We start from the raw sequence: 23,301 nt of genomic DNA, 5'->3' as shown, positions 1-23,301 counted from the left end.
TTTTAAAAAATATTATTAACTAAGAAATGTGTTTTTACGATATATATGTATTAAATTTATTTCTCGGCAACCCAATGCACACACACACACATTGCTTTCTATTTAGCAATTTAGAACCATCCGTAATATAAATCAAAAAGTGCTCAAAAACATACTCTGGCCTTGTGAGTAACATCAATGATTTGGAGATAAGATAAATTAAATTAGTTAAGATAGATGAAGTTATTGATTATAATAACAATATGGTATGTAGAAAGATCATAATTGTATTAACTAATAGTAACGATTTTTTGAGGTTTTCATGGAAATTCTGTGCACAATGTAGGCGCTAATACCATTTTATGGCCATTGTGAAAAGCATAAATAGATGAAATATGCCTAATTCATGACTTGTACAGTCAACAGGATGTTCATCATTATTTAATTGAACCCATTTATACAAACTGTAATGGTAAGCTGTTAGACACAAAAAGCAGTAGTTTCCCAGTTAAAAAATCAATAAACATGATGGGTTTTGTTATTGTCATTCTATTAACATCAATAATCTATCTGTGTGAGAGCAGCTACAACATAACATTAATCTCTCAAACAAGGTCAGGGTATTTGGAAAAGTACACAAGCTATGCAAGCACAGTTTTAATGCACTTCAATGTACCTGAAGACACTTCTCTTGCATCCTTCAAATTCCGAGCCAGTGACATGAGCTACTCCATTTTTGGATGCACAGATCAGAATATCACCCTATACTTATCTAGAGGGTCCCCACCTGTGATCAATCCAGAAGGCTACACTTTTCCAGCTGACTACTTTCTGCGAGAAAAACCAGCACTGCACAAACTTGAGTTCAGATCTGATAAGTATTTCAAATATTTGAATTTAAGTTCTCCCATGCCTGGACTTTATTATGCAGTTGCTTTTCTTCCTTACTCAAATCCACAAAATGAAGGAATCACACAAGAAGGTATGTTTAAATAACTATGATCTCAGTTGTGCTTTAATGATTATTTTTAAGGCTTAACGCCAGAGTGCCACAGTTACATTGACGCTAGCATCTATGTCAAGAATGAACATGAAAGTGTGGAGTTGATTATGTTTAAGACACAAATCAAAGCTAGCTTGGACGGAACAGGGAACAGCATTTATAAATTTTTCATTGACGAAACGGTCGAGCTTATCCTCATCAACTTCGATATATCGAATATTTGTGATACTTGTAACGTAGTTGGTAGAATTCATCCTTATAACATCCCATCTGTCAACAGCACTCCTGTTCTCAGTATTAACAACACAATCCACAATCCTTCAGCGAGGATACCAGTAATAGATGGTATTTACTACTATCTCACGTTGCAATTAGACGATGTAGAGTCTAAAGCGGATTTCTCGTTCAGTATTTTACCGGTGTCGATGAAAAAAACACCGAAAAACTTTAATAACTCTTTGTTTTTGAATGCTGTGCCGAAGACACATTATGAAGTAATGAAGCTACCGCTTCCTTACAAGGAATACAGTTTGCACAAGAGCAGAAGTGCGGACAGCTTCTTATTCACTTACGAGATGCAACCTCTAAAGGATGGGTCTGTGCCTATTGCTGTTAACATTAGCAGCACAGACTTTTCTGTAATAAGGTTCCGGGTAGACGATGGACTCGACGTTGGAGGCAGTCTTCAGTTAGTATTGGCATTTAAGCCGAGAATAGTGCGGAATGGAAGAATGATACATAGAGAAAAAGAACCGAAGAGTCACAGAATTGTTGCTTGCATTTCAAATAGCGATAAGAGAATACCAACATTCCCTAACCATTGCAGATATAAGGACCTACTTACTTTATCGCCGATATCTTTGAACACAACCAATGATAATGATAGCGTTTTAATTCCTTATCCAGAATCTGGAGACTGGTATTTCTCATTCAGGCTTTTCTGCTCTGAATGTGAATCGTGTCAGGAATGTTCATGTCCTGTCAATTATAAAGAATGCAGAGGAAACTGCACTAGTTCCCAGTGTTTAAGTAAGTGCGATGAAGCTGATCGCGAATGTCAAAAAGATTGCAAGTGTAAGGATGGCTGCAAAGAAAAAGAGTGTAATTCTACAGTCCTCTTTGATGTCAGTTCCTATCCTTGTGTAAGTAATGGATGTGGTCCAAATGGGAAATGTGGATTCCTAGTTTCTGAGGGATTTGTGTACTCTTCTTGCATCTGCACCAATAAATATAAAGGTAACTGTTGCAAATATTTGGTTTAATTACGAGCGATTCGTTAAATCCTTATTAGAATTTTCAATGAGATATTTTTTTAGGATGGGACTGTACGGACGGCTCCGATGCGAATTCCATGGGTATGATCATACTAGAATTGGTACTGCTTGTGATCAGCAATCTGCCATTTCTCGTCACCGTTTATTTCGCGTACAAGAGGAAGTATTACGTGGAGATGGTTGTTTACTTCTGTATTTGCGTGTCATCTTCATTGTATCACGCATGTGACGCAGGCGAGAATATTATTAGTTTCTGCATTATGAGACTTAATGTCTTGCAGTTTTGCGATTTCTATTGCGCCCTACTGGCCATTTGGGTGACTCTAATCGCAATAGCTCATTTACCTCAACCTTTTACCTCGATTGCACACATTCTTGGTGCAATCCTTTTAGGTGCCGGTACTACGTGGGACAAGACGTCAATGTGGGTGTTCCTTCTACCACTGATCATCGGCATCGTGATAATTGCAGCGCGCTGGGGCCTGAAATACTATAGAACGCGTACTTTAATTCCCAGCAAAAGATACTTGAAGATTTACGTGCCATGCGGTTTGAGCGTAGCACTCGTCGCAGTTTTATCCTATAGTATTCTGCAAACCCAAAGCAACTACAAGTACGTCCACAGTCTGTGGCATACATTGATGGCTATTACAGTCGTTATTTTATTGCCAAAGAGAAATTTATTTAGTGTTGAACCACAATTTATTTAAAAATAATAATATTTAAATATATATACATCATGTCCATTTGACTGACATCATCTACAGATGTTTTCCAAATATACTTTAATCATGTTAACCGACCATAAATCATTTGTCTCTCCAATTGTTCTGCTTTCAGGGTCCCATCAATACTTTCACAATTTTTGTTAAAAACTGAATAGGCACTGACTTCATGTTTCCTCTTTTTGCTGGTTCTAGTATTAAAGTAGATAAATATAAATGCAGAGAATATGAAATAGACAGCACCAAATTGCAGCTTGATGAAAATGAGCCACACAACACACCACAGTAGAATGAACAGGCCATAATAAAGCATATCTACATATGTGCAACATGTAGTCTCATCAATATCATCATCACTCTTAATTTCATCAACATATTCATCTACATCGTCCTCATTCACATCATCAAGAAGCTTCTCCCTTACCTAGAAAACAATTTGGTTGTTTCAATAATAATATTATTACTGTAAATTCCTTACTTCAACATTGTCTCTGTCATCAATTATTTCTTTTGGCTTGAACACAAAGAAACTTTTAACTTTTTCTTTAGTTTGGTTTATTAGTTCTGTCCGTTGCTTTTTCGCCCTATATTCTGCCAATTTTTGCTCCATTTCAACAAAATATAAGTACTTTAAAGCACTATTCACACATTTAGTAGTAACAACACATCAGGTGCAAACTTAGATCACATTAAATACTAAGCTGCAAAGAGGGTTGCAGCAATCCTTATACGAAAATTATTAACATGAATATTTATTTATATCAGAGTTTGTTAGATATATGGTCAGGGTGTCGAGTCATAACAGAGTTTCTCAACCTCCGGTCGGCGAAAATTTCAAAACATAAGTTTGCTTGAACTAACTAGCTGTCTAGCTGTTTCTCAAGAGAAAACAAAGGGAGTTCTATTTTCCAGAAGTACACCGAGTTACATGCCGCCTATCAATTTAGAGCAGCGGTCGGGTAAACGGGGTAAATTACCCAAAATGGGGTAAAATTTTACCAAACTCAGAGAGCGGTTCTCTGACTACTTTTCAGATCTTGATGTACAGAGAATTGGGTTGTAGATCCTTTTAAATATGAAATTACTAATATACCAGAAGAACTGAGAAGAACCTCCAGGTTTGGCAGAGACAATTCTTGAACTTCCATCCAAAACTGTATTCAATTTGAGACCAAAGCAAATCTGTCGTCTCTTTGGTTGTCAAAGGCTGCAAAGGCGTTCAAAATTGCTCATGAGGAGGCGGTAAAAAAATTGCTGCCATTTGCAACAACCTACCTTTGTGAACAAGGCTTTTCCACTCTAATGAACATAAAAACGAAATACAGAAATCGATTAAACGCCGAAGACTGTATTCAAATTACTCTTAGATCAAAAAGTCCCAATTTTAAAGTAATTATATCAAACATGAAGCAACATCATTTTTCCAAAACCTGAAGGGGGAAAGTTTTCAATTAATTTTTGTTTGTTCTAATTTAAGAACTTTATTTTGTTTGTCTATTACTATTTGTTACTATTTTCATGTAATTTTTTTTTATAAATATGTAAATGCAAATTAATTCAATAAATAATGTTTATTTAAAATTTACATTGATTGTTTTCTATTCAGAATGGGGGGGGGGTAATATCGACTTACGCAATAATATTTTGGGGTAATGGTTAAAAAAAGTTCCCCGACCGCTGATTTAGAGGGACGACAGGTGGAATGGGTGAAAGAGATAAGATTTCTGAAAGTATGACTAGATAGCAAACTTTCATGGAATAGACAACTAACGGAAAAAGGAATCAGAAGGGAATCAAAAGGGATCAGACCCCGCAACTATTTTAATATTTCGCAGATTGGAGTACTCTGGTTTTATCTTCTCGTTTTGTGCAAAGTATAAAATTTTAGCCCTTGATAGGATACAAAACCAGGCAATTAGGATTGCTCTTGGTATGATACGTACAAGTCCCATCAAATCTCTACATGTGAAGGCCGGCGTGGTCCCACTGAGCATTAGACGTGAGAGTATTATCAAAAATATATTTGTAGGATTTTGGCACAAGATAACACACCTGTGATAAAGGCGATATGGCGAGCGGCATTTTTATTTGGTGCTAAGGGGTCTATATTGCAAGCCCGACAACAGAAAGACCGTTTATCGAAATACCGACTATATCAAAATCTTGACAACCATAATCCAGACTGTGTCAGAATCTCGACAACTATAATTCCTACAAACATAATCCCGACTATATCGAAAATGTTTACAATAACATTTTTAAATTGGGTCTATATCGCAAGCCCGACAACCGAAAGACCGTCTATTGAAATCCCGACTGTATCAAAATCCCGACGATATCAAAATCTCGACAAACATAATTCCAACTATATCAAAATCCCGACTATATCGAAAATTTTTACAATAAGATTTTTAAATTATTTCGGAGCGTAGTCACTTTGTGCTACACTTTTATTATTAATAACAATAAATTATTATTAATTTATTTAATTTTGTTGAATTATTCATAATAAACCTTAACATTATGAAATAACATAACAATATTATGGAATAACAATTTAAAAGTCACAAAGAATAATTTAAAAATGTTATTGTAGACATTTTCGATATAGTCGGGATTATGGTTATCGAGATTTTAATATAGTCGGGATTTTGATATTATAGTCGGGATTATGGTTGTCGAGATTTCGATACAGTCGGCATTTCAAACGTCGGGATTTCAATAGACGGTCTTTCGGTTGTCGGGCTTGCGATTGCCACCGCAACTAAATGTATCTTTTTTTAAAATGAATAAATAGAATAAGTGAGTATAGTGGAAGAATGGATTTTTCCAAAACTACCAAACTCCGAAGACCTTGAAGCATTGTTTGAAAAATAAATTTATGTATCATGCAAACGTTTTCTATTAACTAATGAGACTATTATACAGTCAGGAAAAGAACTATATTACTATTTTTGGATTCCAATAATCAACTTGACTTATATTAATTAAAAAAAACATTTTTATTGTGCAAGCTGTATAAGATATTGTTTAAATTTATTTCACTCGAATTATTGTATATACAATTCGTATTCAAAGCTGTTATAATCGAAATATATATCCATATGATAATTAATTGACTGGTTTCAATTTTGAAATTGTTGTAAATATTAACATAGAATACTAAAATATTCAAGACAATAATGGAAACAATAATAAATTCTGTTTAATCAGACAATATCTATTATTGGTTAGGGTCAACCGGATCAAATGGAGACAGTATATAATATAAAAGTGACAAAAACAACTAGGTACTCAATTATCAATATGGGTGATAGCAGTGCAAGAAGACTCGCTGCAGGCAGACGTCTAGCCAATGCAAAACCCGGCGAGGAGGTCGTGATTACAGGTATGTGTGCGTTAAAAACGTGCTGTAATGCAGTACTAATATTTTTTTTTAATATCTAATTAGGTATATCCGGACGTTTTCCCAACTCGAACAATGTGGATGACTTCAAAGAAAACTTAATGAACAAAATGAATCTCTGCGATGATGATGATCGACGTTGGAAACACACGCACACTGAAATTCCAAAATGTGCTGGAAAAATTAACTTCATTAATAAGTTTGATTTGGGCTTTTTTGGATTGCATCAGAATCAAGTAAACGCAATGGACCCACTGATCTGGTTGGTAATGGAAAGAGCGTACGAAGCAATTTTCGATGCTGGTATGAATCTTGAAGATATCAGAGGATCCAAAACTGGAGTTTTCATCGGATCCTGTTTCTCAGAAGCAGAGAAGGAATTCTTTGTAAGGATGATACCACAACAATATGTCCTTGCTAAGTAAGTAAAAAAAATAATAATTCTTATATAAATAATACAGGTGAAATTTGAAATCAATTGATACTTTATCCCTAGAACATATTATACTTAAAATATATGAAAAATAATTATATGTGTATATTAAATAAGAAATATTTTCGATAGTTGTTTTAAATCAATGCTTGCGTCAAGAATAAGTTATGCTTTGCAACTGACTGGACCATCGATGGTCTGCGATACGGCATGTAGCAGCAGTATGTTTGCATTATACGAAGCTTATAAGGCGATTCGCGATGGGAAATGCGATAAAGCTCTGGTTGGAGGTACAAATTTATGCATGAATCCATTCCTAACTTTACAATTTGCTCGGTACGTATAATGACATTGTTTGCGCCAAACATGAAACATCATGTTCTTATACGTTTAGTTTGGGTGTTCTGAATATGGGTTCAGGTTGTAGACCATTCGATGAGAATGCCGATGGTTATACAAGATCTGAAGCAATCGTCGTTGTTCTATTGCAGAAGAAAATGCACTCAAAAAGAATTTACGCAGAGGTAAAAACGTCGTACATACATTAAGGTAGTATAATTCAAACAATTATTGTATTATCAGGTTGTGCATTGTAAAGTAAATGCGGATGGATACACGGAGCAAGGAATCACCTTTCCTTCGAGTGCTGATCAAATGATGCTTTTAAAAGAACTTTACGAAGAGTGCGACGTCGATCCAAGCAGTTTAGCTTTTATTGAAGCTCATGGAACAGGTACATATCATAAAGTCAACCAATATATTAATACATTTCGAAACTAATTGAAGGCACGAAAGTTGGAGATCCTGAAGAGTTGAACGCCATCGACAAAATCTGTTGCGCCGGAAGGAAAAGTCCACTGCTCGTTGGATCGATTAAGGGCAACATTGGGCATACAGAACCCGTCTCTGGGCTTTGTTCTTTGATTAAAGTAAATAAATATTTACATAAATTTACAATTCTACAATCTATTAAACTATGAACTAGGTCATTTACGCAATGGAAAGTGGAATTATACCACCTAACATACATTGTGACAATCCGAAAAAGAGTATCAAGAGTCTGGAATCTGGCAGAATAAAAATAATAACGGAGAAGACGCCGTGGCCGCAGAATAGCAATTTATGTGCTTTGAACTGTTTCGGTTTTGGCGGTGCAAATGCCCATCTCCTACTCAAGAGACCAGAGGCCTCCAAATGTCCTCTAATATCCGATGATCAACAACCTAGATTGATTTGTTACAGTGGAAGAATAGCCGAATCCATGCAATCTTATATGGATTTCTTCAAAACTTCCAAACTTGACTACGGCGTAGTTGCAATGTTTCACAATCTTTTCAAGTAAATTTCAAAAGAGGCGAAATTGATTGTTATTTAACTGATTCGATTTTTATAGATACCGAATTTTGAATAATGGATATAGGGGATTTTCACTGATTGACTCAAGCGGAGAACTGTACAGTTCTTTTAAATATTCACCTAACGACCCGATGGATCTGCATTTGTATTTGGGCGGTACCAAGGATTACCACGTGAACGTATTAAAAGAAATGGAGAAATTAACTTTTTTTGCTAACTTAATAGACCAGTAATTTACACGTTCTACATATTCATTGATGAGAGGAAAGTAATTAAATGTTTTAGGTTCAAGGTCGTGTTGAAGAAGAACGAAATTACAGATGATATTTATAAGCTGGGAAGGAACGCAGTCTTTGCCACCGTATGTCTACATTATTGCTTGATAGAGACATTGAAATCATTGAATATTGTGATCACCTCGATATATTGCACATCTTTAGGTGAATTCACCGCCGCTTATGCCGCAGGTGTATTAAGCTTGAAAGAGACTATATTGTCGGTAGCTACGGTTACCAACATTTTTGTTGAAAAAAATACATCAGAGACTGATCTTCCTAGAATTATGGTGCAACAGTTAAGTGATGTGTTGCCAGTGAAAATAGCGAAGAAAACGATAGTGCAGACACCTAAGAGTAATATCTTTGATTATGGTTCTGCTGAATACTTTGTATACAACATATTGAATCCATCGGTACTTAAAGAATATCGGTGCGATGGTCTAATATTGGGTGTGGATTTTGATGTGAATATGATTGAGAATGTTCAAATATTGAAAATGATTCAACAAGGTTTGAAGATAAACGATATACTTATTAACTTCGGTCGGCTATATGAGATGGGAATTGATGGAGATTGGAGCAAGTTGTATTCGAAGGTTCAGTGGCCGATCAGACGAGGATCTCCAATGCTTTCTCCATTGATTAGGTGGAAACATGACAAGGATATGAAAATTGTTTTGTATTCGAAAGAAAATAAGCATGACCCAGAAAAATATATAAATATATCCATTATTAATATTGATTTGATGTTTTACAAAGGACACGTCATCGATGGTAATATATTTAATATATATAAATTTATAAATATTAATACATTGTTAAAGGGCGAACACTGTTCCCCGCGACCGGCTATTTATTTCAGATTTGGGAATTCTACGCTTCAATCAACCGACTTCTTCTCGAAAATATTAATGTGTGCTTTGAAGAAGTCAAGTTCCACAGGGCGACAACATTTGGAAAAGATGGAAATATTTCACTCTACTTAGTTCTTCATAAAAGTGGATATTTCGAGGTATCTGAAAGTAATGCCACAGTAGTCACCGGGAGAATATCAGAAGTGAAAAATACCGACATCGTTTTTGAAGGAAAAGCGAATGATGCAAATCTTCCGCTACTTAAACATAAGGATATCTACAAAGAGCTAAGATTGAGAGGATACAATTATAGGTAAGTTATAATTTCAGTGAATTTTAGTTGTAGTGTTTAACAAACTGCGTTTGTATTTAATTAGGGGCCCATTTACAGCCATCCAAGAAATTTGCGGAAATAATGCATTAATCGAATGGACTGGCAATTGGATAACATTTTTGGATAACATGCTACAGCTGTTTATCGTCCAAAAGGACACACGAAGTTTGTACGTTCCAACAGGATTGGATCGTCTTGTGATAAACGGACGTGCTCATATGGACCAAGTCGAAGATTTGGGAGCGGAAAAACAATATATACCAGTCGAATTAGCTTCGCATGGAATGATCGTAAGGTAAGATCTATTTTGTTTAAGTAATTCTTATACCATATAGCCAATTAAATATTCGTTCCAGATCAAAAAATATTGAAATCAGGACAATGAATGCAAATGCAATTCAACGTAAGAAACTGCCCTACAGTCCAGTTCTTGAATCATATAAATTTGTTGCAAATGATATCGACGTAAATATGGAAACATCCTTAAGGCTTAACACTCATATAATATTAGAAAATAAGTCGGTGAATGTGTTAAAAATCGTCGAAAGATTAAACGAAAACTCTTCATCTCTACAACCTGTGAGCAAATACATTCAAGATATTTTAGGGGATTTGCCTTTAATACAATCGGATATAATTATTAAAACCAATATGAATATCGACAATGTTAAAGGTATTGAAATATTACAGGAAAAGGTAGAAGAAAAGAACGCATTGATATACGTAGGTTCTAATATATTGGGCGACACTAAAAATACAAGAGATGCTCTTACGACCATTACTGATGATGGTTACATAATATCCATAGAGAAAACTGAATTATTACATCCGGATAATTTAACAATTTTGACTAAACATAAATTACCTTCTGGAGAATTCATGTATCTTTTAAAGAAAACCGAAGTGTATCAAGAACCTATTTGCTTAAAAGTAAATAACGACTTTAACAGCTGGTTACCAAATTTGCAAAACCATTTGAAAACTGGGAAAAAAGTATTGCTGTACAGTGAGAATGACACAGCGAACGGCATTTTAGGTTTAGTTAACTGTTTGAGGCGAGAAGTTTCCCAACACAATTTATCTTGCGTTTTCATCCAGGAAGGAAACAATAACTTTGCCCATACTAAGACGTTTTTTAAGAAGCAACTGGAGAAAGGTATGGCAATAAATGTGTTGAGAGGAAACACTTGGGGCACCTACAGACATGTACTGTTAAGCAAAGTAGGTAAAAAGGATTACAGTAAGTGCAATCATTACTACGCGAAAGTGTTGAGCATTGGCGATTTGTCCTCATGGTCCTGGGTCGAAGGATATTATCAGAAAGATGACATTTTAAACAACAGCAATTTAATTGAAGTAATTACTAATAAAAAAAAGAATATTAGATTACGATTTTGAAAATTCGTATTATTTTAGATTTACTATTCGGCAATCAATTTTAGAGATGTGATGATAGCTTCCGGTAAAGTATCCGCTGATGGTATAACAAAAAATAGGCTTTCGCATGAATGTTGTTTGGGCTTTGAGTATTCAGGGAAGAAACAGAAGTAAGATTATTTTTTAATATTTTTACCGGTTTGTAACTTAACGTTATATTTCAGCGGTGAAAGAGTTATGAGCTTTGTAAGCGGTGGTGCTATATCAAACATAATTGAATGTGATCCTCTCCTGACATGGAGGATTCCAGATCAATGGAGTCTGGAAGAGGCAGCCACCGTACCAGTCGTTTACCTTACAGTCATCGTCGCAATGAAATTGGCAAGAATGTTTATAAATAATAATTGATAAAAAAACTATTTAATTGTGTTAATTTAGAGAGGAAAATTAAAGAGAGGCGAATCCGTGTTGATTCATTCTGGAACGGGTGGGGTTGGCCAGGCGGCTATAAACTACGCTCATCATTGTAGTTGCAACATTTTCGTGACTGTCGGCTCAATGGAAAAGAAGCAATATTTGCTCCAACATTATCCGTTCTTAAAGGAATCGCAAATAGGAAACTCCAGGGACACGACTTTCGAGCAGATGGTGTTCAGGGAAACGGACGGACGAGGTGTAGATCTAGTGTTGAATTCGTTAGCTGAAGAGAAACAGGTGGCGTCTGTAAGGTGTCTGACAGTAGGAGGCCGCTTCTTGGAAATAGGAAAGTTCGATTTGGCGAGTAACAATCGCTTAACTTTGGATTTGGCAGCGAAAAGTTGTACATTCCATGGCATTATGTTGGACTTGATGTTGATGGCTCCCGACTCATTGAAAACTCAATTATACGAGGAATTTGCAGCGGGAATCAATGCTGGTTTCGTCAAACCTCTATCTACGACGGTATTTGAGAAAGAAAATCTCGAGGAATCCTTCAGGTACATGTCAACCGGCAAACACATGGGTAAAGTTCTTATAAAAATCAGAGATGAGACTGTTTCCCGTATTAAGAACGAGGAAGAGAACATGGTTTTACCCAGGTAAATACAGTTGTTATCGATTGATCACCAGTTTACTAAATAAATTGATTTTTTTTTTCAGATTCTATTGCGATCCAAAGGGAACCTACATCATCCTAGGAGGTTTAGGAGGTTTCGGTTTGGAATTGGCAGATTGGTTGGTATTGAGGGGCGCAAAAATATTGGTTTTATCTTCAAGAACTGGAGTTCAAACAGGCTACCAACAACATAGAATCAGGTTAATATAAATAAAGCAGCGTCTTTGAAATCATTCAAAGCATGTTATTACATTACAGAATCTGGAGATCGTACGGTGTTAAAGTGGTCATCGCTCTTGAGGATATATCTACGTACGAGGGCTGCGAAACGCTTATGAGAAACGCTGAAGCAGAGGCACCTATGCGCGCCATATTTAATCTGGCCGTTGTTCTTAAAGATGCGATGTTCGAAAAGCAAACTGTTCAGAACTTCGACATTTCCATGTCACCAAAAGCTACAGCTACAGGACACTTTGATAAGATCACACGTCGATCGAAGACCTTGAAACATTTCGTGGTCTTCTCGTCAGTTTCGTGCGGCAGGGGAAACCCCAGCCAGACCAATTATGGAATGTCAAACTCTGTAATGGAACGAATTTGCGAGTCACGTTTGAAGGACGGTTTTCCGGCGCTCGCAATTCAATGGGGAGCAGTCGGCGATGTCGGATTAGTTGCAGACATGCAGAAAGAGCAAAGTGAGATCGCTATTGGTGGCACACTTCAGCAGCGAATCTCCAATTGCTTGGAAGTTATGGATCAATTGTTATATCAGAACGAAGCAGTTGTATCGAGTATGGTTGTAGCGGAGAAGAGTGGCCTCGGTAACGCCGATAATGTTGTGGATGCGGTTCTCAACATTATTGGCTTACGAGACTTGAAAACGATAAGTTTGAACAGTACATTGGCGGAACTCGGCATGGATTCTATGATGTCAGTGGAGATTAAACAGACTTTGGAGAGGGACTACGACATATTTATGCAGGTTCAGGATATGAGGAATTTAACATTCAACAAGTAATTATTCGTATGTTAAAATGTTCGTGTTCAAAATATAATTGTAATTTCAGATTACTGGAGTTGAATGAATCCAAGGGACATATTAACACATCCAATATTAATGATTCCTTTAAATTATTGATAGATAAATTCCTGGATTCTACAGATCTAGAGTCATCTTTGATTCCGTACAAAAATGCAATGACAAGCGACGATTTTGTTTTAGTTTTCCCCGGAATCGAGAGCACTTGTTTAGGAATGCTCCAAGTAAACGAAAATATCAAGAAGCCATCAATTTGTTTGCAATACTCTTTTACAACAGATGTTATCAAAGTGGAAGATTTAGTAGATAAACTATTGAATGTAACACTTTCTTCTAATAATTTTAATTCCAAGCAATAAATTATAATTTCGTTTTAGGATTTAGGTGAGAAAATAACCAAAGCGAAAACTTTTAAATTCGTCGCTCATTCATATGGAACCATCGTCGCTTTGCAAATGGCTCATCGGTTAGAAAAGATGGGTAAAACTGGTAAAATCGTATTAATAGATGGATCACCAGAATTGATGAACAACTTCTTTGAACTTTTATTCAAATCAAGCAATTTGGAAACTACCTTAATGTTGCTTTTAATGTCCCAATTTACTTCACCGGAAACAATAATAGAATTATCAGTAGGAGCTGTTTACTTTCGAATATTGAAAGGTAATATATTTTGTTTATTTTCTGTTTCAGGAATCAATAGCCGCAGCTAAAGACTTCAAAGAGCGCCAACAGATTGCGATTAGTGCTCTTCCTGAAGATTCTGCGAGGATTAAGAATGTAGTAATTCGAATGAGTCAAGTCATTTTGAATTTAGTAAAATCTATGGAAACTTACAAAGTATTCCAAGGGAAGCTTAAATCAGAAATCGTATTGTGCAAACCGACGATTCTCACTGTTGCAAATATTTCCGCAGACTACAAATTGGGCGAGCTGAGTGAACAACCTGTAAGAATCGTTGTCCTCGATGGTGATCACAGAACCATTTTAGAAAATGGCAAATTACATGAAGAACTGAATACAATTTTCTAAGTTAAATTACGAAAAAGTAAAATATAATGGAATTGCTAGGAGTGTAGGGAAAGTATTATTAGTGGAAAATAATAAATTGTATATGTATATAAGTTGTTTGTTTTTTATCAAATAATAATTAAAATTCAAATAAATAATTTCTATGAATCTGAATTATTTTGTTGTCTAAAATAGTCATATAGTCAAAGTCATTTATTTTTTTTATATTATATTATAATTATTTACGTAACTAAGTTAAATGGTTGAAATGTTATATATTCTTTGGGTATTAATATTTAATGAAAAAAATGGTCAAATGCAAGATTAGGTAAATGATAAAGGCGATGCGATCAATAAGGTTGGCCAATTTCATCCAAGTTTCTTGCACTTTGGTCTCTCGCTCCAGTTTCTTCTCAACCTTGTTGTAGGTGATATCAACCTAAACGAAACAAAAATGTAATCATGCGCAATGAAAGTGATCATCGCTATTTCGAACCTCCAGTTTGGGCAAGAGGCACAGACATTCCAAGAGATAGGAATTCAGCACGGTCGTTACGCAATGCGAGGGATTCCTTGACTTCTCGTTCCTAGCCAAATTGATGACCACCACCGACAGAAACACGCAGATTACGCTATCCGCAAGACCCTTGCTATACAGGAACACTGCAATTATGCCGTACAAATTACAATTTCACAAGTTTAAAGTATGCTTTTTCTCCGCCTTACCCAAAAAAGGCAATTTGCCGGGGTGTCCTGGGATTAATAAGGCCGTGGCAATTAAAGTTACGACAGTTAGAATTAACTGAACGCAGCAGAAAGTCATTTTGGTGCTTCCAATTGGTGATGCGCAGAATGTTAATAGTCCCATCGTGGCAATCACTGAAACGGAAATATTAATAGTGAATATTTGTTTGTATTGAAATAACTTCTTAGCGACCCCAGTAAGGCGTGAATAGTGCTTCTTTGTATAGATTCGAAGATCTCTGCAACTTGATGCTTATATAAAGCTTGTCCTGTTCCGTTGTCGCGGTGCCATCCAAAATCATCCAACCATTCGCAAACCCTTTCCCTAACTAGAAACATCAACATTCAAAAGTTTTGTTGACTTAATAGCACTACAGTATTGTTTACTATGTCGCTCCTGCTGGAATATTGAATTTGTAAGCTTTCAGTTGGCTTTCTGAACGATATCACCAAATCACAACTGTGGATGTCTTTGGGCCATTGACTTAAATCGCTTATGTCGCATAAGGTGTAAGCATCAACTGACGGTGACCATCTCACTATTCCTTGATTAGTCACCGACACAAGTGAACTGTGGAATGCAGACATCTTCTCCGGTGATTCCGAACTGAAAATTCATAAATTCACAATAATGATACTAATCAATAATCACATTAAAAACGTGGGACAAATAATTTCAAATATTAAATTGAGTAGAAACGTTTATTTTAATTAAACTTACTTCCATATAATAATCTCTGGCTTCCACACTTCTCCGTGGTGAACGTGTAGATTGGTGATATTTCCATATTCCTCAGGATCCCATCTAATTTTTTCATCCATCCATGTCTATTACAAATCATCAAAAAACATTAAAATTATTTACAATTTCTATCTGTTTCTAATGTTCTCATACAAAAAGTTTTATCGTATTATAATGTATAATATTAATTATATAAGTACGCACCATTTCTACAATTCCTTTAACGTTCATCACAGAATTAATTTCATCCTTAAACAAACACGTCGATACATTAATAAATGATATGTTTGTGTTAAATAATATAATTTTACCAAAGATATAAAACTTGATGAGAATTTAAAGGAAACCGCAGTCTTTTTTTGAATATCGTAGACGGGCCTGACAAAAGGATTGTAATCAGTTAACAATTGCTTCCGCAATTGCTCTACGTCCGTGAGCACGTGTTTCACTTCCTAAACAAAAATAAAAACGAAACATCAAAATGTAAACTAATGCAAACAGATGAAAATACTTCAATGGTTGTGTTCTCTCTTGGACAATTGAAGTACCATTTGGCTTCGGTGTCTCCGAAAGTGGCGAAGCTGAAGACCTGTATGGGAAGCGGATCCGGATCTAACCAAGCTATAAATGGCAGTTCTTCTCCCTCGATGCCCACGTTGATCGTACCATCTGACACAATTATGCTATAATCAATGTACTACTTGCAAAACTTTAGTTTACCTTTATATACGTGGATCCAGAAGGATCTTTCGTCGATGCCAGAAAGCAAACCATTTCTGCGGATAGACGCTCTGACTTGGCTCTTCTGTTGTCTTCTTATGTCCGAAAATGAATTTCCCCCAGCACCTATGACAATCTCGTAGACGGGATCTTTGGTTGATATAACTGATGACGGGGACAGCAATATATGAGCATCTCGGATGGCCAAAACCGAGAAATGGAAATCAAAGAGCGTCTCGTTGTCCACGGAACTTTGATTCTGATCGTTGATGTGAAAGAAGTCCTTATACAGACTACCAAACCGTGAATAATATACATGGCATTTTTTAAAATCTATAAAGAAAATTACGTGATTTTTTTGTAATTGAATTGAATTTTTGACACTGAATATAAAGTTTGGATTTATTGTAATTGTAACTATATTATAAATCATATTTTCTTCAGTGTAGAACATTTTTTCGTACAATTATAAATACGCACAATTATGACACATATACAACTATTTCAATATTGACACTCAAGTAGACGAGTTTTTTCTTGTGATATAATTTAACAAAACTAAGTCATAGGTATAAGAATCAATGAAGTAGCGATAAAATATTACATACCTGTAATGTTTGTTTTGTAAAATTTTCCGTCGCAATTTGCGACCAATACTATGAACACGAGAATTAAGAGCATTTTCGCAATTAAACTGGTTCGTTATGCACAATATGATTTACCAGCCGGAATCTGCGTTTCCTGTCGAAGAATGTGATAAGTGGTGGAGAGAATGTTTTAAATGACGAGAATGATTAAAAACAATGTTTCCAGTGGTTTATTTCATTTTCCTTTTCGATAATAATAGTAATCATAATAAACACAATAATAATAAAAATAATACAATAAAGGCAGTGTACTAACAAAACAAATGATAACAAAACGTATAGGGGAAAAGCGCGCGTTAGATAATGTATGTGTGTGTGTGTCTATGTTTTTGTGTTTTGTGTTCATCCTATTATACAATCAAAAATCATCTATCGTTTTTTTTATACACAAATTAGTAAACTATGCGGGTGAGTGATTTTGGGAATTAATCAAATTAGTTCATTTGCTCGATTTCAGCACCGTGTTAAGTATGTTTTCCGTTAATGATATTATGTACAAATAATTAGATTTGGTTAATAATTTACAAATAATAATTAGAGAATAATTAAGTTCTTTATGGCACGTATTTTCGTTCGTGAAACAGGGAAGTGGGAAGATCGATGGCTCAGAGTTTGGTCGTGGCCTGAAGTTTCACGTATCTGTTGTGTTGCTGTTCATCTTCGAATTCGGGTGGCATGAAGCACTGATGCGTAGTCAATTTAGGTCTGAGCAGAACCTTCCGCACGCCCCAGATGAGGGCTACGACCATGATACATAGTATCAGGAAGACTGTGACGAAAGCTACATCCAGACCGGTAATACCGCCACCCCCGTGCGGTTCTCCTTTGTACACGGTCACGCACCTGGGTTTGTTGCCCGATTCGGGGACGACATTAGCGCACACCCTGTACGGACCCCTCTGCAACCCGACGTACGTGTATTTGGGATCAGAGCAGTTCACTCTCTTCTGCGATAGTAGAGATCCCTGCTCCAAGACGGCCAGGTTCACCTCGCAGGTTGCCATGGGAACGACGTTGACACTAATCGCTAAGTTTCCGTAGCTACTCAAGTTCGCTTGTATGGAGATGACGCGTGGTGACTTCAATGAGAAGTCCGTCCGCGGCAGCACGCGGACATTTTGTACTAGAGGCAAGACGTCCGAGCACCCTAACACTACGGACAGGTCATCCGAGTAGGACTCCGATTCCAGAAGTACAATGCAGTACCTGTACCGGTGACCGGGCTGAAGATTAGTCGAGTTTGGAACAGTCACTGTCAGGCTTCTCGGATCTGGGGATTGCGTGGAATTGCACTTCAAAGGGATCGACTCTAAGAGGACTTCACTGGGACCTTCTTCCTCGTACACGAAGATCGCGTCACAGCCATACGGCGCTGCCGACTTGTCCACGCTCCACTGCAGGATCACGTTACTCCCATCGTAATTGAAGCTCTGCAAGTTGATCCCGTCCTTAATTGGAGCCGACACAGGTGCCGCTTCGATTTCGTCCTCTCCGCATAACAAATCCTTCAATGACACGTTCATCAGCAGTCCATTTTCTAGAGGAGGTGGAGTCGCGCAAACAGCGCTCCCTTTATCATCCACTCCTAGACTGGAGTTGCCCAACCACATGGCGAACTCCGCCAAACTGCAATCGCAGTTCAACGGATTTTCGGCTAGCGTTAATCTGGTCAAAATCTCAGACTCTTTCAGCGCATCGCTTGCCACTATAGAGATATCATTCTCATCCAAATGTAATCGCTTCAAACTCCTCAGAGGCACTACCAGATCCGCGGTCAAAGCCCTCAAAAAGTTGTGCCGCAAGTTGAGTTCCACCAGCTTCACCAGGTGAGCCAACGACGCTCCACTAACAGCGACGATCCTGTTATGCGACAAATCCAATACCATCAGATTCCCTAAGTTGATGAACGCATTGTCCTCTAGAACGTCGATTTGATTGTGGGGCAGCAGTAGCGATGTGAGATTACCCAAACCCTTCATTGAACCCATCCTCAAACTACTCAGACCGTTGTATCCCATCTGCAGGTTGTTCAGGCTGCCCATCATTGGGAACGTTTTTGGCCCCAGAGGACCAATTAGCGAATTCAACGATAAATCAAGTTCCTCCACAGTGTTCAGACCCACGAGACCTGTGATTGTGGGCAAGGTCAAACGATTCCCTCGAAGACGAAGGACGCGAAGCTGTCTCGCTGAACCGAAAGCATTAGGAGATATCCTAGTTAAGGCGTTATCGCTCAACTCGATAAAGGACAAGTTGTGAAGGCCCTGAAATGAAATAAAAATATAAATTTGGTTACCTTATTAGTAAATATAGAAATGTAATTAAGTGACTCATCCGAACTAATTAATTTCGCATGTTGAAAAGTTGCAACGGGTATAGATTCGCATGCAATCATATTAACTGCTTTATGTAAAAATGAATTTAATTGATTATGACTATGTAACCGTTGAATTAGTTCCTGTGTAAATATTAATAATTTCAGTTTCAATTACTTTAAAAGCATCCGCATCGACTGCTTTCATCCGGTTTCCGGACAAATCCAATCTGTCCAGTTCCGGTAGATTCTCGAGTGCTGCCGTGGGAACAGCGGTTAGACGGTTGTTGGGTAGACCGAGCGCCTGAAGAGGAGCAGCCAAACCTCGGAAGGCGCCGGGCGCGATCTCCCGCAGCTCGCCCGAAGACACGACTAGACCGTGGAGGGCCACACCTTCGAGCAACGAGCCCTGCAAGCTGCTCACATTCTGCACGGTGCAATCCAGCAGCGATACGTACGCCGTCTTCAGAGACTTTAGTTTCTTCCCTACAAAAATAAAAAAAAATATATGGATAAATATTCGATATCGAAGGTGACAAAACATACACAACTTAAGTACTATGTACAAACTATAATAATATGGAAGTTTACTTGTATTCTGTATAAAATTATATTTTATAATTATATATTTGTAATCATCAAATGAGAATAATATCTAATAAAGTGGATTTTCTTTAAAGATATATTTATCTTTAATAACATATAAGTGAAAAATTCGTTGGCTACTTGATAGAACATATGAATCTATATGATGATTGACATATTATAGCAGATGATTTTTCATAAACTGTAGATAACATTTTCTGTTACAATACTTGAAAAGTATAAAAAATATAGAAGTGAACATTGTGTACATACATAACATTTGCTTTGCATAATCAAGGATTACCTTATAACGGGCCACACGCTCCGCAGCGAAAGGCCGTCTGCCCTATTTTAATATTACTACATTTATAATCCTTTTTGTCTATAGCGAGGGTTGGAGCATCCAGGGAAGATGGCTAAATTAAATTCCCAGCGAGGAAGCCGACGGGGGATTAAGTATTTTATTAGGTGTTTCCAGCAGTTCGTACACACAGAGTTAATTAATTTATTTTCAAACGCTACAGTAACGAAAAATTATTTTATTAAATAATTAGTAGGGATAAATGAATACACCATCATCATTTAATTATATGCAACGAGAAGCAAAGTTTAGATTCAAATTGTTAATATATGTGTATAATATCTGTTAATTTGTATCTTATGTAAAAGGAAGTTCATATAATTATTTTTAATTTTATTTAAAGACGGTAACATCCTTTACGATTATTATCATGTATAATTATGGTTGTTGTAAATTGAAAGAAAAAAAAAAGTTTGAATCATCGAATTAAAAAAAATAATTGCATCAGTTATAATTCAATTTTATTGTAACTTCAGTTTGGAAACTTGCAATTATAGCATAGTGTGTACGCATCTTAATAAAATACTTTGAAATGGTCTGTACATAATGTTTTAACTAATCGTTAGAACATTGTTAATACTTGGCTATAACATTTCACATATACCTCTAGCTTTTTTTTTGTAATACTATTATAAGTAATTAAGTAAATAAGATTAATTAAGTAATTACCTATAAACTGAAGGGCGTCCTCGTTACCAGTACATCGTAACGTATGTGGCATATCACAGCTGCATTCGACGAAGGGCTGATCGTCGATCTCCGGACACGTCCAGACGGACGTTTCCGGTCCCGGGGCCGGAACTGCTGCCGTTCCGCACCACCATATCAGTGATAGCAGAAGCCACCACATTCTGAAATTAGGAGAAACGAACAACTTTATTAAACAAGCAAGCCTAGTCTAATCGAAAACAATTGATATTTTAAGTGCATCTACAGTCGCATCTATTTATATAGAGAGAAGCAAATTATTTAGCGTTACGACACGCGGTTTCTAATTACATATTCAAGTTGGAAAAACGAAAATCAAACTTTCGAAAGATTCTTCTACCATGTCTTTCAGAAGCACGCCCACTTTCTTGACACTTATCAATGTACATAATGAATAGAACGACCGAAGCTAATGTCATTTTTTCAGGTTTGTTTGTTTTTTCTTATCGCCCACTGGATTTTTCTTTTGTAAATTCGCAATTCGCCGTCAATATACATTTTCGTAACGTTAGACGCAATAAAACCTCGCCCACGAAGAAAATCACCGTGTGGACTTCGATGTTTGTTATAATGCAATTCGATTATTTTCCGAGCATAAATTTCGACTGGTTTGGCGTTACATGCAAAACCACGTTGACGTTTATTAATATCTCGATGGCTTCGAAACAATACGCTCTTCTGGCGCCAATAACAATTAATAATGAATTACTATCGAGGGGAGAACGAGAGGGACGAATTTGGCAATTAAATCTCTCCCAAGATCCTTACTATGCTGTAACCAATCACACTTAACTCCTCGATACAAACGAAGATAAACTATTCAAATATTATGCACTTAATTTACGTACAGTATAAACATAATCAATAAAAACGATGAAGACAACGAAATCTATTGAAACATCATAATTAAATTCACAAAAATACTCCCTCCCACCGAAAATTTTCACCTTATTTCTGTTTTTTATGTCATAAAATTTTATCAAGTAATAAACTAACTTAATTGTGTGATTATGCAGACTTATAAGAACCAACTTGAAAGATAGTTAATATAATTATGCACAGAAAGTATTTTATTATTATTATGTTATGACAATGCTAAATTATTGATCTCATAAAACTAACGAAAGTAAGTTTTTCTTTTAGGGATCGATCCGTGAGACTGTTTGAATTAAGCCGGAGAAGATTCGTAAACGATGGATGGCCTCAATTACAGAATCGAATCACACGCGCGATCTGAATGTGAAACCCGTGAAAAATGCGGCATGATTGTTTTCCATCGGATCTTCGCGTTTTTTCTTTCTTCTTCTGTCGTTCTATCTTTGATATCGAAGTATCTGGCAGGCAGGCAGCATCCGCGGTGGCATTTGGTTTCTTTACTGGTAAATGGCGAGGACAACATTTTTAAATAAGGCTCGAGTGGGACAAGGAACAAGAACAGGCGCGTTCCCTGCAGTGGAAGGAGGACGAGAACAGGACGCGACATTTGATGGACATTATAAATTGCGATCATGTGCTAAGTTGTCAGGACTGGTTGCAAATAAAACGAATAAGAAGAAAAAGAAGAAAAGCGAGCCATGCAAGACGGCAGCTCCGCACAGATGTGGAGACCTGTGGAGACTTTATTTCTGTGAAACGAAACTCTCTCACTCTCCTCTCCTTCGTCTGATCATTTATTTATTTTTTTTTATATTCCATCCTTTTTGAATTGCACATGCTGCCAACCGAAAATAGCCGTAGCGAAAAAAGAACTAATTAAACGAAAGTTCAGTTGGCAGGAACGTAAAACTGGATGCGCGCGCGCGATTTGTTAATTGGCATCATTTAAATGTAATCGTGAACTTCAGCCGTGGCGTAATCATTTCCGTTTAAAAAACAATTACCATTAATGATATACATAATTTCGACTCGAGCAAGTTGCATCTTCAATTTCTTTCAGTAAATATCAATTTATTGTATTAAATTGATTAAATTTGATTATTTTCCAATCAAAATCAATGTACAATAATAATTACAATTTCAAAATATTTCAAGTAATTAAAAAATAGCAAAGTCATGGTTGTTATTGTTTTTGTAACTACGCATTATACGTTTCTTAGAAACGAACATTACTTAGTAACAAAATAATTTGATGTTTTCTTCTATTTATTAACAAAATTTATAATTTAATTATTTTTATTTAAATTTAATACGTAACATAAGCAGTGAAACATCAAACATCTAAACTACAATTAAATAATTAAAACATTCTCTTTGTATTTGTTTCTTTCAAAAGCATTCTATCATTGTCTGATCGATATTAATCATTGCGACAGATC

The 23,301-nt window shown here is 36.3% G+C and overlaps 4 protein-coding genes across 7 annotated transcripts; 2 read left to right on the top strand and 2 right to left on the bottom strand.

Annotated features, from left to right (window-relative positions):
• The first annotated feature begins 85 nt into the window (after nt 1-85).
• On the top strand, nt 86-3,050 carry LOC108567245 (transmembrane protein 8A). Of its 4 annotated transcripts, none has more exons than XM_017927597.1 (4): nt 86-164; nt 296-961; nt 1,013-2,218; nt 2,299-3,050. In XM_017927597.1, exons 2-4 carry the CDS (start codon nt 505-507, stop codon nt 2,964-2,966), a joined length of 2,331 nt encoding a protein of 776 aa, XP_017783086.1. In that variant the 5' UTR covers nt 86-164; nt 296-504; the 3' UTR covers nt 2,967-3,050. The 4 variants fall into 4 exon arrangements, with proteins under 4 accessions (XP_017783086.1, XP_017783087.1, XP_017783089.1 ...); XM_017927598.1 differs by having other exon boundaries at nt 106-245; nt 326-961; XM_017927600.1 differs by having other exon boundaries at nt 106-245.
• LOC108567246 (SAYSvFN domain-containing protein 1) lies at nt 2,967-3,690 on the bottom strand. Its single transcript, XM_017927602.1, has 2 exons — nt 3,460-3,690; nt 2,967-3,405 (listed from the first exon to the last, which is right to left on the bottom strand). The coding sequence occupies exons 1-2, from the start codon at nt 3,589-3,591 to the stop codon at nt 3,046-3,048; spliced, it is 492 nt and encodes a 163-aa protein (XP_017783091.1). The 5' UTR covers nt 3,592-3,690; the 3' UTR covers nt 2,967-3,045.
• Nucleotides 3,691-6,295: 2,605 nt separating this feature from the next.
• On the top strand, nt 6,296-14,259 carry LOC108567254 (fatty acid synthase-like). The gene is made up of 20 exons (XM_017927613.1): nt 6,296-6,369; nt 6,433-6,808; nt 6,953-7,156; nt 7,215-7,344; nt 7,403-7,553; nt 7,607-7,749; nt 7,806-8,158; nt 8,214-8,405; nt 8,462-9,228; nt 9,279-9,621; nt 9,686-9,937; nt 9,999-10,998; nt 11,059-11,189; nt 11,244-11,400; nt 11,458-12,098; nt 12,160-12,315; nt 12,374-13,129; nt 13,183-13,474; nt 13,532-13,786; nt 13,848-14,259. The coding sequence occupies exons 2-20, from the start codon at nt 6,489-6,491 to the stop codon at nt 14,184-14,186; spliced, it is 6,582 nt and encodes a 2,193-aa protein (XP_017783102.1). The 5' UTR covers nt 6,296-6,369; nt 6,433-6,488; the 3' UTR covers nt 14,187-14,259.
• A 160-nt stretch (nt 14,260-14,419) lies between these two features.
• Nucleotides 14,420-21,165, bottom strand: LOC108567186. The gene is made up of 14 exons (XM_017927515.1): nt 20,948-21,165; nt 19,511-19,818; nt 17,625-19,282; nt 16,980-17,065; nt 16,372-16,704; nt 16,163-16,320; nt 15,963-16,103; nt 15,856-15,900; nt 15,631-15,737; nt 15,297-15,516; nt 15,103-15,238; nt 14,892-15,044; nt 14,662-14,828; nt 14,420-14,604 (listed from the first exon to the last, which is right to left on the bottom strand). The coding sequence occupies exons 1-14, from the start codon at nt 21,126-21,128 to the stop codon at nt 14,455-14,457; spliced, it is 3,843 nt and encodes a 1,280-aa protein (XP_017783004.1). The 5' UTR covers nt 21,129-21,165; the 3' UTR covers nt 14,420-14,454.
• Between the last annotated feature and the right edge of the window lie 2,136 nt (nt 21,166-23,301).

Source organism: Nicrophorus vespilloides, unplaced genomic scaffold (genome assembly GCF_001412225.1).
Source record: "Nicrophorus vespilloides isolate i.1.1-1 unplaced genomic scaffold, Nicve_v1.0, whole genome shotgun sequence".
Lineage (NCBI taxonomy): Eukaryota > Metazoa > Arthropoda > Insecta > Coleoptera > Silphidae > Nicrophorus > Nicrophorus vespilloides.
The sequence above is the reverse complement of the archived record's forward strand: the minus strand, read 5'-3'. Positions and strand labels throughout refer to the sequence as shown.

What these genes read in the sequence shown, in the direction of transcription:
- LOC108567186 (XM_017927515.1), bottom strand. Translation starts at nt 21,128, where the DNA reads ATGTGGTGGCTTCTGCTATCACTGATATGGTGGTGCGGAACGGCAGCA. An exon ending in TCGATGCGGATGCTTTTAAA is followed by an intron (nt 19,283 to 19,510) that starts GTAATTGAAACT and finishes ATTTCATTTCAG; the next exon opens with GGCCTTCACAACTTGTCCTT. An exon ending in ACTATTCACGCCTTACTGGG is followed by an intron (nt 15,045 to 15,102) that starts GTCGCTAAGAAG and finishes TTTCCGTTTCAG; the next exon opens with TGATTGCCACGATGGGACTA.
- LOC108567254 (XM_017927613.1), top strand. Translation starts at nt 6,489, where the DNA reads ATGAACAAAATGAATCTCTGCGATGATGATGATCGACGTTGGAAACAC. An exon ending in CTAACTTTACAATTTGCTCG is followed by an intron (nt 7,157 to 7,214) that starts GTACGTATAATG and finishes TTATACGTTTAG; the next exon opens with TTTGGGTGTTCTGAATATGG. An exon ending in AAACAATAATAGAATTATCA is followed by an intron (nt 13,787 to 13,847) that starts GTAGGAGCTGTT and finishes TTTCTGTTTCAG; the next exon opens with GAATCAATAGCCGCAGCTAA.
- LOC108567245 (XM_017927597.1), top strand. Translation starts at nt 505, where the DNA reads ATGATGGGTTTTGTTATTGTCATTCTATTAACATCAATAATCTATCTG. An exon ending in TGAAGGAATCACACAAGAAG is followed by an intron (nt 962 to 1,012) that starts GTATGTTTAAAT and finishes ATTATTTTTAAG; the next exon opens with GCTTAACGCCAGAGTGCCAC. An exon ending in CTGCACCAATAAATATAAAG is followed by an intron (nt 2,219 to 2,298) that starts GTAACTGTTGCA and finishes ATATTTTTTTAG; the next exon opens with GATGGGACTGTACGGACGGC.
- LOC108567246 (XM_017927602.1), bottom strand. Translation starts at nt 3,591, where the DNA reads ATGGAGCAAAAATTGGCAGAATATAGGGCGAAAAAGCAACGGACAGAA. An exon ending in ATGACAGAGACAATGTTGAA is followed by an intron (nt 3,406 to 3,459) that starts GTAAGGAATTTA and finishes ATTGTTTTCTAG; the next exon opens with GTAAGGGAGAAGCTTCTTGA.